This window comes from Hylobates moloch, unplaced genomic scaffold (assembly GCF_009828535.3).
Source record: "Hylobates moloch isolate HMO894 unplaced genomic scaffold, HMol_V3 SCAFFOLD_17, whole genome shotgun sequence".
Taxonomy (NCBI): domain Eukaryota; kingdom Metazoa; phylum Chordata; class Mammalia; order Primates; family Hylobatidae; genus Hylobates; species Hylobates moloch.
In genome coordinates, this window is record NW_026652292.1 from 24,411,093 (window position 1) to 24,429,228 (window position 18,136).

The following is an 18,136-nucleotide window of genomic DNA, read 5'->3' on the forward strand; positions in this document are numbered from 1 at the left end:
GATAGTTTGCTGAGAACAATGGTTTTCAGTTTCATTCATGTCCCTGCAAAGGACATGTACTCATCATTTTTTATGGCTGCATAATATTCCATGGTGTATATGTGTCACCTTTTCTTAATCCAGTCTATCACAGATGGACATGTGGGTTGGTGCCAGGTCTTTGCTATTGTGAATAGTGCCACAATAAACATATGTGTGCACATGTCTTTGTAGTAGCATGATTTATAATCCTTTGGGCATATATCAGGTAATGGTATCACTGGGTCAAATGGTATTTCCAGTTCTAGATCCTTGAGGAATTGCCACATTGTCTTCCACAATGGTTGAACAAATTTACACTCCCACCAACAGTGTAAAAGCGTTCCTATTTCTCCACATCCTCTCCAGCATCTGTTGTTTCCTGACTTTTTAATGATTGCCATTCTAACTGGTGTGAGATGGTATCTCGTGGTTTTGATTTGCATTTCTCTGATGACCAGTGATGATGATCATTTTTTCGTGTGTTTGTTGGCTGCATAAATGTCTTCTTTTGAGAAGTGTCTGTTCATATCCTTTGCCCACTTTTGGATGGGGTTGTTTGATTTTTTCTTGTAAATTTGTTTAAGTTCTTTGTAGATTCTGGATATTAGCCCTTTGTCAGATGGGGAGATTGCAAATATTTTCTCCCATTCTGTAGGTTGCTTGTTCACTGTCATGGTAGTTTCTTTGGCTATACAGAAGCTTTTTAGTTAAGCATTCTGTGCAAGCTAGTTCTTAGGATTTTGCACTAGATTCTCTGCTGGGTTTTAAGTATAAAGTGTTGAACAAATTAGATATGGACTCTGCCCTTAAAGAGTTTGCATTTCACAGTAAAATAAACTTATATCTAACAAAGCATGATTTAAATGCCTGGACATTGAATTAATGGACTCCTTATAATTCCACGACACTGTCTGAAAACATCACCCCTACTTCTCTTATTAGTGGCCCCCACAGCACAAACATTTATGTCAAGGGCACTGTTTACCCCTGCTCCTCAAGTTAGTGGCTGTCATCACCCTACGGCAGAAGCAAACAGTTGACTCTATCAAAATCAGATTCACAGAATGCTGTGAAGAATAAACTCCTTTTTCACTTTCTGTAACTTAAGTTAAATTATACATGTTTTTAGATGATATAATCTTATATTTTGAAAAATCTAAAGACCCCACCAAAAACCTGTTAAAACTAATAAAACCAATTCAGTAAATTTGCAGGATACAAAATCAACATACAAAAAAAAGTAACATTTTTATATTCCAACAGTAAGCAATCTAAAAAAGAAATGAAGAAACTTATCCCATTTACAATAGCTACAAATACAATAAAATACGTAAGAGTTTACTTCACTAAAGAAGTGAGAGATCTCTACAATAAAACCTATAAAACATTAATGCAAGAAAGGAGAGGATGCAATAAAATAGAAAGACTTTTATGTTCATAGTTCGGAAGGATCAATATTGTTAAAATATCCACACTACTCAAAGCAATACACAGAGTCAATGTAATCCCAATGTAAATACCAGTGACATTCTTCTTAAGAATAGAAAAAGAATCTTAAAATTTTTATGGAACCACAGAAGACCTAGAGTAGCCAAAGCTATCCTAAGCACAAAGAACCAAACTGTAGGAATCACATTACCTGACTTCAAATTATACCACAGAGTTACAGTAACCAGAATAGCTTCGTACTGGTGTAAAAACAGACATAGACCAATTGAACAGAATGGAGAACCCAGAAATAAATCCATACATCTGCAGAGAACTCATTTTCAACAAAAGTACCAAGAATATATGCTGAGGAAAGGACAGCCTTTTCAATAAATAATGTTGGGAAAACTGGATAGCCATATAAAGAAGAATGAAACTAGACTCCTATCTCTCACCATACACAAAAATTAAATCAAGATGAACTAAAAACCTAAATCTAAGATTTCAAGTTAGGAAACTGCTAAAAGAAAACATTTGATAACCTCTCCAGGACATTGGTTTGGGCAAAAATTAGTTAAGCAATACCCCATAAGCACAGGCAACAAAAGCAAAAATGGACGAATTGGACTATATCAAGTTAAAAAAGCATCTGTGCAGCAAAAGAAACAATCAACAAAGCAAAGAGACAACTTAAAGAATGAGAAAAAATGCAAACTATTCATCTGACAAGGGATTAATAACTGAATATATAATAAGCTCAAACAACTCCGTAAGAAAGAAAATCTAAGTATTCTATTTTAAAATGGACAAAATATCTCAATCAACATTTTCAAAAGAAGAAATGCAAATGGAAAACATATATGAAAATGTGTTCAACATCATTGATCATCAGAGAAATGCAAATCAAACCTACAATGAGATATCATCTAATTCCAGTTTAAATGGCTTTTATCCAAAAGACAAACAATAACAGATGCTGGTGAGGATATCAGGAAAAACACACCTGTATATTGTTGGCAGGAATGTAAATTAGTACAAACACTGTGGAAAGCAGTTTAGAAGTTCTTCAAAAAACTAGAAATGGAGCTAGCATATGATTCGGCAATCCCACAGATACATACATAGCCAAGATAAAGGAAAACAGTATGTTGAAGAGACATCTGCATTCTCATGTTTAACTGAGACACTATTCACCATAGCCAAGATTTAGAAGCAACCTAAGTGTTCATCAACAGACAAATGGATAAAGAAAATGAGGTACATGTACACAATGGAGTACTACTCAGCTACAAAAAATAGTGAGATTCTGTCATTTCAAAAACACAGGTGGAACTGGAGGTCATTACGTTAAGTGGAATGAGCCAGGCACAGAGAGACCAACTTTAAATACTCTCATTTATTTGTGGGATCTATAAATTAAAACAATTGTGTTCATGGAGACAGAGAGTAGAACGATGGTTACCAGAGGCTGGGAAGTTTAGTATCGAATGGGGAGAAGGGGAGTGGTTAATGGGTACAAAAATATAGTTGGGGGAATGAGTAAGATCTAGTGTTTGATAGCACAACAAGGATTGTCAAAAATAATTTATTGCACATTTAAAAATAACTAAAAGAGTATAATTGGATTGTTTATAACACAGAGAAAGCATAAAAGCTTAAGGTAGTGGACATGCCATTTACCCCGATGTGATTATTATGCATTGTATGCCTGTATCAAAATATCTCATGTGCCCCATAAATATATACACCCATTATGTACCTACATAAATATAAGAAATCCAAAATAATTATATAAAAATATTTTTTTAATTAGGACAAATTATTTCCCAATCAAGTTTTTTAAAAAATTAAGAGTAAGGTTTGCTTCGGATGTTGGTTTTATCTTTTTGTTTGTTATAAGTTTATGGAGATATAATTGATAGCCAATAAAAACTGCACATGTTTAATGTATATAAAATTGTCCCTTTGTATAGATGGATGATTGGTTCCAGGGCTCTATATATGCTAAAATTGCAGCATAGTCTAATCATGCAGTTGGCCCTATGGAAGTCACATATGTGAAAAGTTGGCCCTTCATATATTTGGGTTTCACATCTTGCAAACATTCTATTTTTCATCCATGTTTGGTTGAAAAAAATCTGCATATGAACCCATGTTGTTCAAGGGGGAAATGTAATTTGATCAGTTGGACATATGCATAGAGCTGTGATGGATATGTTTACTAACATCATGGTGGTAGTGATGTAACAGTCATTTTACTTCTTGTTTAAACTGTTATTAATTGCAAAGGTATGACAAACTGCCCAACTCTTATCATCAGCTATTCTTAACTTTTCTTAAACAAATTTTAAATTTTCTAACTTCTTGTGCAATTTTAATTAGGAAAACCATAGAATAATTTTAATCATTATTATACAATAATGATAAAATACATTTCCAAGACATGTTTTAGAATAGTGTGTTTCACTTCAGCCATAAATGTATTTCTTTATTTATTTTAGATAAATTATCTTGTATCTTTAAGCCAGCTCATATTAGATGTTAGCTTCATAATTAGCATATTATTTTGTGGTTTTAATATAAAAGAAAACCAATTATAATACTACTTCTATGTAATGTATTTCCACTATAATACATATTATACAGATTTTCAGTTTAGGCTAATATGCATTACCTGTACTTGAGTTCTCATAGTAAACTACCACAAACCTGGACAAAATACGTAAATTCACTGTTTTTAGAAATTGGACAGCAGAAAAGAAGCAATATGACAAGGTATACATTCCCTCTAGCGTTCTGTCTGGACAAGAATTTTACTGCAGGGAAGTAGAGTGTGTGCAGAGATTGGAAATCCTGCTGTGAGGAGGAAACAGATCAGAGTTCAGGGCTGCTATTATGGAACCAGTTGGTTGGGCAGAGTACAAAGGGAAAAGAGCCACAGAGAAGAGCCCAATCAAGACATCTTTGTAAGAGTTTTGTTAACATTTGTATTGGAATCATAAACTGTGCATGAACGGTATGCCTGAAATTTTAACAAATAATTTCAGAGGGTATAAAATACAAAAAGACGTGAAAGTTTTGACACACCAGAATGGTCTAGACTCAAATAAACATTGTGAACATTAAGATAAGATTTGACAAAAATCATGCATTAGAAATAAAACCTGCATTGCATGAGTAAAGAGTACATCATAAGAAAAAAATTCAAGCTAAAATAGACCCACTTAAACAAAGCTTAAAATCAAGACTTGGAAGGGCATTGTATCATGAAAATGTACAGAATATAGTAATATAAAAATTACTACACTTAGGAAGTACCAGAAGAATGTGTGATATGAAATATATGTATATGAAGTATGTGTGTGTCTGTATGTGTGTGTGGTATGCCAATGGAAGCAGAAGTGCAGTCAACTCAGACATGGGAATTAACAGACATGCATGTAATTAGACTTCCAAGAATATATGAAAATTTGCAATCAGAAAATAGAGAAAAGAGTACGGCGCAGAAGAATTTTTTAAAAAGAGATAATGGTGACCTGTTTCAAGTTAGAAGGTCAATCCTCACATCTATGTTCAGGGAATTTCAACCAAGATAATTACAAATAAATGTAAGCATAGGCCCAATATAGCCAAATTGATAAAAGCTAAAGTTTTAGATAAAATATTTGTATTTTCTAAATTCTTCATAACATCAGTGATTATTTAGAAGTGTTATTACTTTTCAAATATTTAAATATCATTATATTTTTTATTGTTGGTTTCTAATTTGATTCTGTTGTCAAAAAAATCTTAAAAGCATCCAAGGAATAAACATATGCTCAGAAAACAGAACAAGAGAGACACTTGACTTCATATCAGAAATACTAGAAGGCAGATTTGTTCAGTAAAAATATCTTTCAAAAATAATTATTTTTTTACAAATTTAATGGACAAAAAGAGTAATCTGAGAAAAAAGACCTGAATGTAATGGTATGAAAAGCAACAAATATTTTTCATACAAACTCCAGTATGCATTAACAATAAAGAAAAAAACCAAAATATTTGCAATGTCTTCAAAATTAAGATCTACTCATCAAAAAAAAACAATTTTGATGGTATTCTGATAAGTGTATGCATGTTAAGAACTGTTGTTTTCCCAAAGGACCAATCTTCTTATCATTATGTAATGTTCCAACTTATCTATGATAATTTTCCTTGTTCTATTTTCTTTGATTAGAGTTAGGTTGGGAATGTCTTGCTCTATCTCTTTAATCTAGATTTGACTTTATATTTAAAGTGTGTTTATTGAAGACAGCATATTGTTGAGTCTTGAATTTTAAATACACTCTATTTCTGTCATTTGTATATTTAGACTATTCATATTTAAATAAATCATTGCCTTATTGGATTCATATCCACCATATTTGTAAGTATTTTCTATTAATGTCCCTGATTATTTGTCTTGTTCAGTCTTTATGTTAGTTTCCAATTTTTTCCTGCCTTGTCTAGGTATAATTGAGCTTTCTCTATGATTCCATTTCCTTTCAACTCTAAGCAAATTAATTATAATTTAAAATATTTGGTGTTTGCTTTAGAGTATTATATGTATTGCACATATAATTATATAGACAAAAATTTAGATATATTATTTATAAATATATTATATTAACATGTATTATTTATATTTATAATTATATTTACATTATATAAATATAATTTTAAAAATATAAATATATTTATATTTAACTTAAATATAAATATATAATTAATAAATATGTATGATTTTACATAATTCCATAAATGTATTACAAAAGAAAATAATATAAAATTCATGGTGTAAAATTTCACCTTGGGAAACTACAAAAGATGAGTAAATTACATTGAGGTAAATCCAGCTTTGCTGACGCTTTGATCTTGGACTTCCACCCTCTAGAACCATGAAAATTTTTTTTTTTGTTAAGTCCAAAAAAAATAAACAGCAAAAAGGGAAAGAAGTCAATGAAATTGACAATAAGAGATCATAAAAGGAATCAATGAAACTAAAAACTGGAAATACAAATAACATGGATAAAACTCTAGCCAGGCTAACTAAAAAAAAAAAGAAAGCAGGGCGCGCTGGCTCAAGCCTGTAATTCCAGCACTTTGGGAGGCTGAGGCGGGTGGATCATGAGGTCAAGAGATTGAGACCATCCAGGCCAACACGGTGAAACCCCGACTCTACTAAAAATACAAAAATTAGCTGGGTGTGGTGGCACGCATCTGTAGTCCCAGCTACCTGGGAGGCTGAGGCAGGAGAATCGCTTGAACCTGGACCTGGGAGGCAGAGGTTGCAGTGAGCTGAGATCAAGCCAGGCGACAGAGCAAGACTCCGTCCAAATAAAATAAAATACAATAATAAGATAAAAAGAGAAAAGACACATGTTACTACTATTAGATATCACGACTAATCCCATGAACACAGGATAGCAAATAAATATTACAAACAATTCTGCCTTAGTCCTTTTGTGTTGCTATAAAGGAATTCCTGAACCCCAGTAATTTATAAAGAAAAGTGGTTTCTTTGGCTCAAAGTTCTTCAGGTTGTATAAGAAGCATGGTGCCAGCATCTGCATCTGATGAGGGCCTCAAATGGCTACCACTAATGGCAGAAAGCAAAGGAGAGCAGGCATTGTACGACAAGAAAGGAAGAAAGAGAGAGGGGAGAAAGGTGCCAGGTTCTTTTCAACAACCAGTTCTTGATGGAACTAAGAATAAGAACTCAAGGCCAGGTGTGGTTACTCCAACCAGTAATCCCAACATTTTAGGAGGCTGAGGCAGGCAGATGTCTTGACCCCATGAGTTTGTGACCAGCCTAAACAACATCATGAGACTCCATCTCTACAATAATTACAAAAATTAACCAGGCATTGTGGTGTGCACCTGTAGTCCCAGATACTAGGGAGGATGAGGTGGGAGGATTGCTTGAGCCTGGGAAATTGAGGCTATAGTGAACTGTGATTGTGCCACTGCACTCTAGCCTGAGCTACAGAACAAGACCCATCTCAAAAAAAAAAAAAAAAAAAAAATAGAACTCATTCACTCCTGGGAGAATAGCACCAAGTCATTAGTGAGGGGCCAGCCCCTTGATCTAATCACCTCCCACCAGGCCCCACCTCCAACCATGGGGATCAAATTTCAACATGAGACTTGGTGTAGTCAAACAAGCTATATCCAAGCCATTCTATGCCCACAAATTTGAGAACTTAGATGAAATGAACCAATTCATTAAATGCCATCATCTACCACCGTTACATCAAGAGAACTAGTCTATATATGCTTATAGAGAAAATGAATTAACAATTAATATCCTTAAAAAAGTGAAAGCACCCAGCCCAGATGGCTGCACTGGTGAATTCTATCCAACATTTAAGAAAGAATTGCTACCAATTATCTAAAATCTGTTTCAGAAAGTAGAAGCAGAGGAGCACATCTTAACTATAGGAGGCCATAATTACCCTAATACAAAAATAAAACAAAGATACTGAAAAAACACAGACCAGTGTCTCTCATGAACATGGATATAAAAATTCTCAAAATAATTATCAAATATAATCCAACAGTGTATACAAATAATTATAACATGACCAAGTGGGGGTTATTCCAGGTATACAAGACTGATTGAACACTCAGAAGTGAATTAGGTAATCTGTCATATCAAGAGGCTAAAAAAAAGTCATATGATCATAGAAATAGACTTAGAAAAAGTACTTAACAGTTTCCAAAATATATTCATGATAAAAAGCTAGCAAGAGCAAGCTAAAAATAAAGGAGAATATTTTCTAAATGATGACAAAGGACATCTACAAAAATTTGTACAGCCGATATACTTAATAGTGAAAATCTAGATGCTTTACCCCTAACATGAGAAACAAGGCAAGAATGTACTCTCTTAATCACTCCTATTCAACATATTACTAGACATCCGACCTAATGCCATAACACAAGAAAGGAAAATAATAAGTACACAGATTGTGAAGGAAGAAATAAAACTCTCTTTGTACACATATAATATGATTGTTCCTGTACAAAATCTCAAAGTATCCAAAACAACAAACTTCTGGATCTAATCACCGAAATGCAAATTAAAACCACAATGAGATACTAGTTTACTTCTGCAAGAATGGCCACAACTAAAAAGTTAAACAATAATAGATGTTGGTGGAGATGTGGTGAACAGGGAATACTTTTAAACTGCTGGAGGGAATGTAAACCAGTACAACCACTATGGAAAACAGTATGAAGATCCCTTAAAGAACTAAAAGTAGAACTACCATTGGATCCAGCAATCCCACTACTGGGAATCTAAACAATGAAAAAGAAGTCATTATATGAAATGGACACATGCACATGCATGTTTATAGCAGCACCATTTACAATTGCAAAACTATGGAACCAACCTAAGTGCCTATCAATCAACAAGTGAATAAAGAAAATGTGGCATATATATACCATGGAATACTACTCAGCCATGACAAGGAATGAAATAATGTCTTTCACAGTAACTTGAATACAGCTGGAGACCATTATGGAAAGGCCAAATAATGGGATGGAAAACCAAATATCATATATTTTCATTCATAAGTAGGGGCTAAGCTATACGGATGCAAAGGCGTGAGAATGATATAATGGACTTTGAGGATTTGGTGGGGAAGGGTGGGGGGGTGGGAGAAAAAAGTGTACATATTGGGTTTAGTGTACACTGCTAGAGTGATGGGTACACCAAAATCTCAGAAATCACCACTAAAGAACTTACGCTTGTAGCCAAAACCGCCTGTATCTGCAAGCTATTGAAACAAAAATTTTAAAAATATACAAAATTCAGTATATTTCTATAGCAATTACCACTTGGGATTGTAATTAAAAAGACAAAATTATCTACATTAATGCCAAAAAAATAAAATACTTAGGTATAAATGTAACAATATATGTACAAGTATAAAACTTCTGATGGAAGAAATCAAGAAACTAAATAAATGGAAATTGAATAAATATTCCATATTGCTGAATAGGACCACTCAGTATTTTAAAGTCTTTCCAACTTGATCTATGGGTTCAATGCAATTCCAGTCAAAGTTAAAGCAAAGGTAACTACATCTAATGTTTCCATGAAAAGGCAAAAAATTCAGAATAGCCAACATAGTATGGAGAAAATGAAAGTTATATGATTGACATTACTCAAAGTAAAGACTTACTATAAAAATACAGTAATCAAGACAGTGTAGTATTGGTGAATAAGTAAGCAAATAGATCAATGAAACAGAATAGAGATCCCAGAAATACACTCAAACAAATATAGTCAACTGATCTCTCACAAACAAGAAAAGACAGTCTTTTCAACAAATTATTCTGGACACTGGGCATCTGCATTGAAAAATTAATATAGACCTTATAGCCTTCACACACACACACGCACACACACACACACACACACACCACTCAAAATGTGTTTTTAGATCATAGACCTAAAAGTAAAATGTAATGTATAAACTTTCAGGCAATAACATAGGAGAGAGTATGTCACTCTGGTTTGAAATATTTTTTAGGTTCAACACCAAAAGAATGATCCATGAAAGAAAAATTGATAAATTGAACTTCATTGAAGTTAAAACCATCTACTTAGTGAAAGATAGTGGTAGGGTAATATAAAGAAAAGCCACACACTGAAAAATAAAATGTTAGCCAAACACATATGTGGCAAAAGACTTGTATCCAAAATATACAAAGAACTCTTAAGAAAATAAATAGCCCGATTAGAAAATGGCTAAAGATCTGAACAGACACCTCACGAAAGAAGACACACATGGCAAATAAGCATATGAAAAATGTGCAACATCATATTTCACTAGTGAATGACAAACTACACAATGAGACAGCACTACACCCCTATCAGAATGCATAAAGTCCAAAGCACTGACAACATTAAATGCCTGTAAGGATTTGGAGCAATGAGAATTCAGTCATTACTGGTAAAATGCTTTAATAAAATACTCAAGTTACGTTGGTGGACAGTTTGTGAGTTTCCTACAAAGCTAAACAGTCGCAGCATATGATCTACCAATTATATTACCTGGTTGAAAAACCTGTTGCATGAATATGTATAGCAACTTTACGCATAACTGGAATCAAACAAGATGTCCCTCAATAATTGAAGTAATAAACAAATCATGGTACATCCCTATAATGCAACATTATTCAGTAATAAAAAATGAGCTGTCAATCTACAAAAAGACATAGAAGGACATTAAATTCATGTTGCTAAGAGAAAGAAGCTAGTCTGAAAAAGACTATACACCATAGGATTCTAATTATCTGACATCTGGGAAACGCAAAACTATGAAGCAAGTACAATGTTCAGTGATTGCCAGGACTTCAGGAGGAGTTAGGGAGAGAGGAATAGATGGGGCACAGGGGAATTTTTAGGCAGTGAAGTTAGTCTGTATAATACCAAAATGGTGGATGCAAGACATTATCCATTTGGGAAACCCATTGAACTGCCCAAAGCACACAAAAATGAACCCTGATGTAAGCTACACCCTTTAGTCAATAATAACATAGTAATATTGGTATATCATTGTAAAAAATGTACCATGATAATGCAAGATATTTATAATATGAAAAGTTCTACTGGGGGCAAGGTGTAGAGGGGGGATATAGAAACTCTTTGTATTTCCTGCTTAATTTTTCTGTAAACCTAAAACTCTAAAAATAAAAATCTATTAATTCAAAACAAACAAAAATGCATAGTTACAAAAAAAATCAATGTAAAAAGGTGAAAAATAAAGCCATAGGCTGGAATAAAATATTTAGAGAGTATATTTTAAAAAGAACTCATTATCTATTATATATATATTTACATATATATTATAAATCAATGAGCAGAATGAACCAATACAAAATAGGTAAAAAAAAAAAAAAAAAGGCATTTCACAAAATTAGACGCTTGTATATTCAAAAACCTTAAAATCTTGCTCAACACATTACGCTTTAGTAAAATGTAGGTGGAAATGTCAGGATAGGATACTATATATATTATAGAAAAGCTATAGTTAACTAAATTTTTAAAAATCAGGTGTGCAAAATACTGTAATTTGAAGTATAAATTATTTTACTTTTCTAATAAACTGTTTGGCAATTTTGAATCAAATTAATTATACACCTAACCTAAGACAGAGTGAATGCATTCTGTGGCATTTTCACATATATGTCAATGCTCTCTTCAAATACAGGTATAAAATTATTCATTCAAATTTTATTTATGATAGCCCAATAACCAACAGGGGAATTGATCAACAAATTGGGATCTATTCATGCAACCAGATACTTCTCAGCAATTAAAAAATAAAACACTGGTATATTCAGCAACTTGTATGTTCTGAAATATATTATCGACTACAAAAGTCAAATGTATAAATGTGCGTCTTGTATGATTCCAATTATATAAAGTTCAAGAACAGAAAAAAATTATAAGAGTAACTCAGATGATACTAGTTTTCCTTGACTACAGCAGTGACTACAGAAAATAAAATGAAGAGAAATAGTAACAACAACAATTTAAAATATTGTGTGAAATTTCAATAAATTTGCAGGATTTATATCAATAAAATATTATAACTTCAGGATGTGACATAAATAATTTAAATAGAGGAATAATTTCACCAAGTTATTGCAAGGAAATGCTTAATATTGTAAATATGTCGATTCTCCCATTATCACTTTCTTAAATAAAGTCTAATGATTATTTTTAAACTTAATCTATTATAAATTTCAGCTGGAATCTGAAAAATGTCAAAAAATAATGCAAAAAATACGAACTGGTAAAATTGTTTTAATATATGTATAAACTAGTATTGTTAATATGAAATGAGCACTTATACTTAAATACAAAAGCAAACACTAATTGAAAACTGGATTCAGAAGGTAATTGCATTTCACAAAATAAATTATAAATAACAAATAAGAAAAAAATACTTATTTTAACTGGTTACCAAAAGTTTAGAAAAGTATATATACATATATATTTTTACATATGTATATATACTGTCTCTACTGTTAATAAATATATATATTCTCAAATTTACAGTGACAAAATAATGATTATAGATGATGTTGGGAAGCAATAATAGAAATATTAACTCCTAATCGATGTGTGAATTTGTTCAAAAAATGCAACAAGCAAATGATGATTTCCTTTAAATTAAATATGTATACTTTTGGCATAATTATCCCACTGCAGTTTTTTTCTACTTAGAAAATATAAAAAACATATACCTCTAAGTATATTTATGAAGATGTTTGTCCTAATTATGTTTTATTAAAATAAGAACAATAATATACCATAGAGAATTGTTTAGGCATGCATGCATGGCTTTTTCCCTATCATGAAGTAGAAGAAATAAAAGTAAAACTAATTTGTAAAAAACATACATGGCCAGGCATGGTGGCTCACCCTGTAATCCCAGGACTTTGGGAGGCTGAGGCAACTGGATCACTTTAGACAAGGAGTTTGAGACCAGCCTGGCCAAATGAAGAAACCCTGTCTCTACTGTTAATAAAAATGCAAAAAAAAATTATCCAGGCATGGTGGTGCATGCCTGTAATCCCAGCTACTTAGGAGACTGAGGCAGGAGAATAGTCTGAACCCAAGAGGCAGAGGTTGCAGTGAGCCAAGATTGCACCACTGCATGCTAGCCTGGGCGACAGAGCGAGACTCAGTCACAAAAAAAAAAAAAAAAAAAAAATAAGTAGCTGGGAGGAGTTTTTTTGGTTTTTTGTTTTTTTTTGACAAATTACCTAGTAAAAAATGAGAGTATATATAGGATGGATGGCATAATTCCTAGAACATGATGTAATGTATGTTTTCTAAAAGTTGAAGAAAGACACTGGCAAAAGCCTTGAAGGTTTTCAGAGGCTTTAACTTGCTTCACATTCCCTGAAAAGATTCCTAGGATCCTGTAGTAGTAGTTAAAAAGGAGCTATCTATTTAAAATAATGCAAAATTGATTAAAGGTACGCATTATAAAAAACTAGACATTTGAAGAATATGCAGGGCCAGGAGATTCACAATTGTTAAAGCTGTCATTAGAAGATCCTACCAAAAGGTTATAAAAGTGATGACATTTGATATGCGGTTTTTAGGACCTGGCCCAAGCCCAAATGCCTCTTTTATTAAGGAAATATCCAATAACACCCTAGTAGATATCCAGGAATTATTGCTTTTTCAGTGACAAAAACATTTCTTCTGTTCAGACACTAACAGGGAGCAGAGCCATTGTCTACATATATGTTAAATCATGAGAGATCTGAAATAAGACAAACAACATAGAATAGTGGAATTGATGTTGAAAAACGAGGTACAATTAAACTGGTAAGAACAACTAACCTGAAAATATTACTGTAGGAAATTAATTTGTATTTAAAAACCAAGGGCACCTTGCTTGCTTAGTAAAACTAATTCAGAAACATTTGAGAGAGGCAGTATTTTCTACCTCCCATAGCGTGTTAACTGAGAATAAACTTATCCAGGCTGAAGCTGATGTAATAGATAGGGTTTTCACAGAACTCAAATTGTGCTTAGCACAGAGTATGGGACTAATAAATAATCATTGAAAGAGAAAATGAATGAATGTCTTCCACCAACTCACATAAACACACTTTCTTATACTAGTCACTTTCAGACAGCTTCAAACAACTTAGGATTGCTCAGTTTTAAATCAGAATTAATGCCACATCATTGGATTGTCAGGGAGTGACTCTTGCTAGATATAAACAATGATGAATAATCAGTCCACCAGATTCTGGGAACATATTACTGTTCCATGAGATGAATGCAGATTGTTTTTGAAGCTTTCTATATAGGCATACATTTGCTATATCATCAAGGGTCATTTACTCAGCTGGAGGTAATTTTTCCATAGGAGAGAACTTCCAGGCTCTTTGAAACCATGAGGAAACATCTGCTTGTTTTCTATGCCCTTTCGGGATGACAGCATTGTGCTGGTCACACCTCAGGGAGTTGGTGTCTCTGTCATCCCATACAGATTTTTCCACTCAGCTGCTCCCTGTCATTGTGACACAGAAAATATGAACCAGACTATTGCCTATCACGGTTAGGGATGGAGAGTAGGATATGCTCCTCTTGTCCTTTCTAAACTCTGAAGTTTTCTGGGAGTTCAGTATGCTGAGGACAAGTCCCGAAACCAAAGTTGATGGAAAAGTCCCTGCAACAGAAACTGTTACAGTATCTCCAAATCTTTCACAGAGCAGGTAATGTTGTGTGCTTGGGTAGTGATCAGCAGATATGGGGAAAGGAAAAATAGCTTTGAACGACTAGATAGTCTATGAATAATTTTACTGTCCCACACTTGCTGTTTTCTCTTGCTTATAACAGTCAAGGAAACTGGGTAATTTACAAAGAATAGAAATTTATTTCTTACAGTTATGGAGGCTGGGAAGTCCAAGGTGCAGAGGGCACATCTGATGAGAGCCTTCTTGCCATGGGAACTCTCTGCAGAGTGGCACAGGGCATCACATGGCAAGGGGGCTATGCATGCTAAGGTGCTAGCTAAGATCTCTCTTCTTATTAAGCCACCAGTTCCCCTCCTGTGATAACCTCTTCACGTTGCTTATAAAGACATACTCAAGATTGGGCAATTTATTAAGGAAAGAGGTTTAATTGACTCACAGTTCAGCAAGGCTGGGGAGGCCTCAGGAAACACAATCATGGTGGAAGGGGAAGCAAACACATCCGTATTCACATGGTGGCAGCAAGAAGTGTTGAGCAAAAGGGAAAAAGCCTCTTATAAAACCATCAGATCTCCTGAGAACTCACTCAGTATCACAAGAACAGCAGCATGGCAGTAACTGCCCCCTCGATTCAATTACCTCCCACTGGGTCCCTCCCACAACACGTGGGGATTGTGGGACCTACAATTCAAGATGAGATTTGGGTGGGGACACAGCCAAACCATATCAACCTCTTAATCCATAAATGGGTTAATCCATTTATGAGGTCACAGCCCTCATGATTTAATCCCCTCTTAAAGGCCCCACATTTCAGTAACGCCACAGTGAGGTTAAGTTTCAACATCAGTTCCGAAGAGGACATTTAAACCGTAGTACTTGCTTACAGCAGTTACCTTAAACTGGACTGTGATAATTCTATGCTTATTCCCAGGATGCACGAAAGTTTGGTACTGACTTTTGGCCAAGACTGGATGAGATAAGCAAGCAACTGATTCATAATATGCTGTTGAAAGTTCTAAACTCCCTGGGTGGCATCGTGAGTCATTTTGTTTATACTGTTTAGGATCCTGTAGATACACGCCTTATGTCTGGTTTAACCAGTTACATAGACTCACTTGGCTACATAACCTCATATAAATGATCTCTTTGGAGACTTTTGCAAAGTTACTCTAAAACCACATGTTTTGCACATATCTTGATGTTTCAAAATCTGACCAAGATTTTGACTTTCTGTTTCTGTTTTGTTTTCAGTAATTGTAATGCAAAGGATGTGTCCCTTATATCTAGAAGTCCCTGCTGCCAGTGAAAATTGTGGACAGTAATGAAGAAATACAATTTTAAAGGTCACATTAATTAATTATCCTGTTATATGGGACAAGACCAAATAAGCAGAGTTCTATGGGATGGAATGAAGTTACCTTCCTGCCAATACTAGCATAAAATTTTGCCCAGATACTGTAAGAAAACAAAGTGAAACAAACAAAAACCAAAAATGCACACAAAAAACCTTGATCTTTCAACTCTTCTCGTAGACACCTCATATCCCAACCACACATCACTGGGGAAAATAGCTAACTCAGGGCCCGGGCACAGTGGATCATGCCTGTAATCCCAGCACTTTGGGAGGCCGAGGCGGGCAGATCACCTGAGTTCGGGAGTTTGAGACCAGCCTGACCAACATAGAAAAACCCCGCCTCTACTAAAAAAATACAAAATTAGCCAGACGTGATGGCACATGCCTATAATTCCAGGTACTCAGGAGGCTGAGGCAGGAGAATCGCTTGAACCCGGGAGGCGGGGGTTGTGGTGAGCTGAGATCATGCCACTGCATTCCTGTCTGGGCGACAGAGTGAGACTCAGTCTCAAAAAAAAAAAAAAAAAAAAAAAAACTCTAACTCAGGAATCTCATGAGGCTCCAGAGGGCAATGTGGCCTGGTGAAAAGAGAATATATCAGGATTATACTAGACAAATATTTCAAAGGGCTAAGGCTGTTTAAAGGCAGATACTTCAATTGAGGCTGTGAACCTGAATAAATGGATGCAAAATCGTAGCAAGTGTTGTTGGAAATTGACTCAGACATGGAAGTGGGAAGGTGATGGCAGGAAGATAACAGATGATGCATGATACACAAGCATACTTTCTAAAACATATGCCTCCAAGAGACAATTAAATCCCATTCAAGTGACAATTAAGTAATGCTAATTACATCAGTGTTATTTAAAGTTTACATGAGATAATGTTTGCAAAGTCTTAGCTCAGTTTCTATTATATAACATACATTCAGTAAATTAGAGTGTGATTAAAACTGCTCTTTGGTTATGTTTACATTAAATTCAGCCTATGACATTTGATTATTATATTTCTAATTATTCTAATTCACAACAATTGCATTCTCTCATTCTTATTGATCATTCTACCACGTTTCCTGTTATTTTTGCTTTGCTCGTGATTATTTTTAGTCCGTATTATGGTACATTTTTTCTTCTCATTCACTAATTCATGTTTTTGGATTTGATTTTTCCTCTGTGAATGCTGCTCTTTACTTCCTCCAATGTAATCACATTTTTTATTTCTTTGGATTCCTGCTATATCTCACTGATTTTCCATTTCGTATCTTTATTTTTTTTACTTTATATCTATCTTTTATTTTATTTTTATCCTTGACTCTTTTCTATAGAGATAGTTCTATTTTGAGGAAAATCAAATGGCTTTCCAAAATATCTTGTCTCTAAAAAGGATAACTTAGCTGGGCAGAATTTCATGCCTGTAATCCCAGCACTTTGGGAGTCTGGGGCAAGAGGATCGCTTGAGTCCAGGAGTTTGAGATCAGCCTGGGAAACATAGAAGACCCCGTTTCCCCCCAAACTTTTTAAAACATTAGCTGGGCATAGTGGCACATGCCTGTAGTTCCAGCTACTCAGGATCCTGAGACAGGAGGATTGCTTGAGCCCAGGAAGTCAAGACTACAGTCAGCCATGATCCTGCCACTGCACTCCAGCCTGACAGAGTGAGACACTGTCTCACAAAATAAATAAATAAATAAAGCAAAATAAAAAGATAATTTATTATTAGCTGTTCCTTTGAAATTATTGGACACTTGCATATTCAAATATGTCAGTATTTTTAAATCCTGATTTCTCTGTTTTTTCTTTTACTTGTATTTCCAAAAATATGCATTTCAGCTCCGTTTCCAACACCGACAAGAAACTAATCTCATGTAATCTTACTTTCTCTTAACTTATATTATTTAATAGTGCCTTCCTTCCTTACATCTTATACAAAAATTAATTAAAGATGGATTAAAGACTTACATGTTAGACCTAAAACCATAAAAACCCTGGAAGAAAACCTAGGCAATACCATTCAGGACATAGGCGTGGGCAAGGACTTCATGTCTAAAACACCAAAAGCAATGGCAACAAAAGC

The 18,136-nt window shown here is 34.2% G+C and overlaps 1 protein-coding gene across 2 annotated transcripts in view; it reads right to left on the reverse strand.

The window, feature by feature from the left end:
- CDH9 (cadherin 9) overlaps nt 1-18,136 on the reverse strand; it is a 167,336-nt gene that overhangs the window by 52,554 nt on the left and 96,646 nt on the right. Inside the window, exon 1 of one of the 2 annotated variants that reach the window (XM_058430253.1) lies at nt 14,329-14,388. The exons of the other annotated variant lie outside the window; for it this stretch is intronic. Coding sequence (XP_058286236.1) covers nt 14,329-14,352 — 24 coding nt within the window. The 5' untranslated portion in view covers nt 14,353-14,388. Of the gene's footprint in view, nt 1-14,328; nt 14,389-18,136 lie in introns of those variants that run through there. 2 annotated transcript variants of the gene reach the window in all.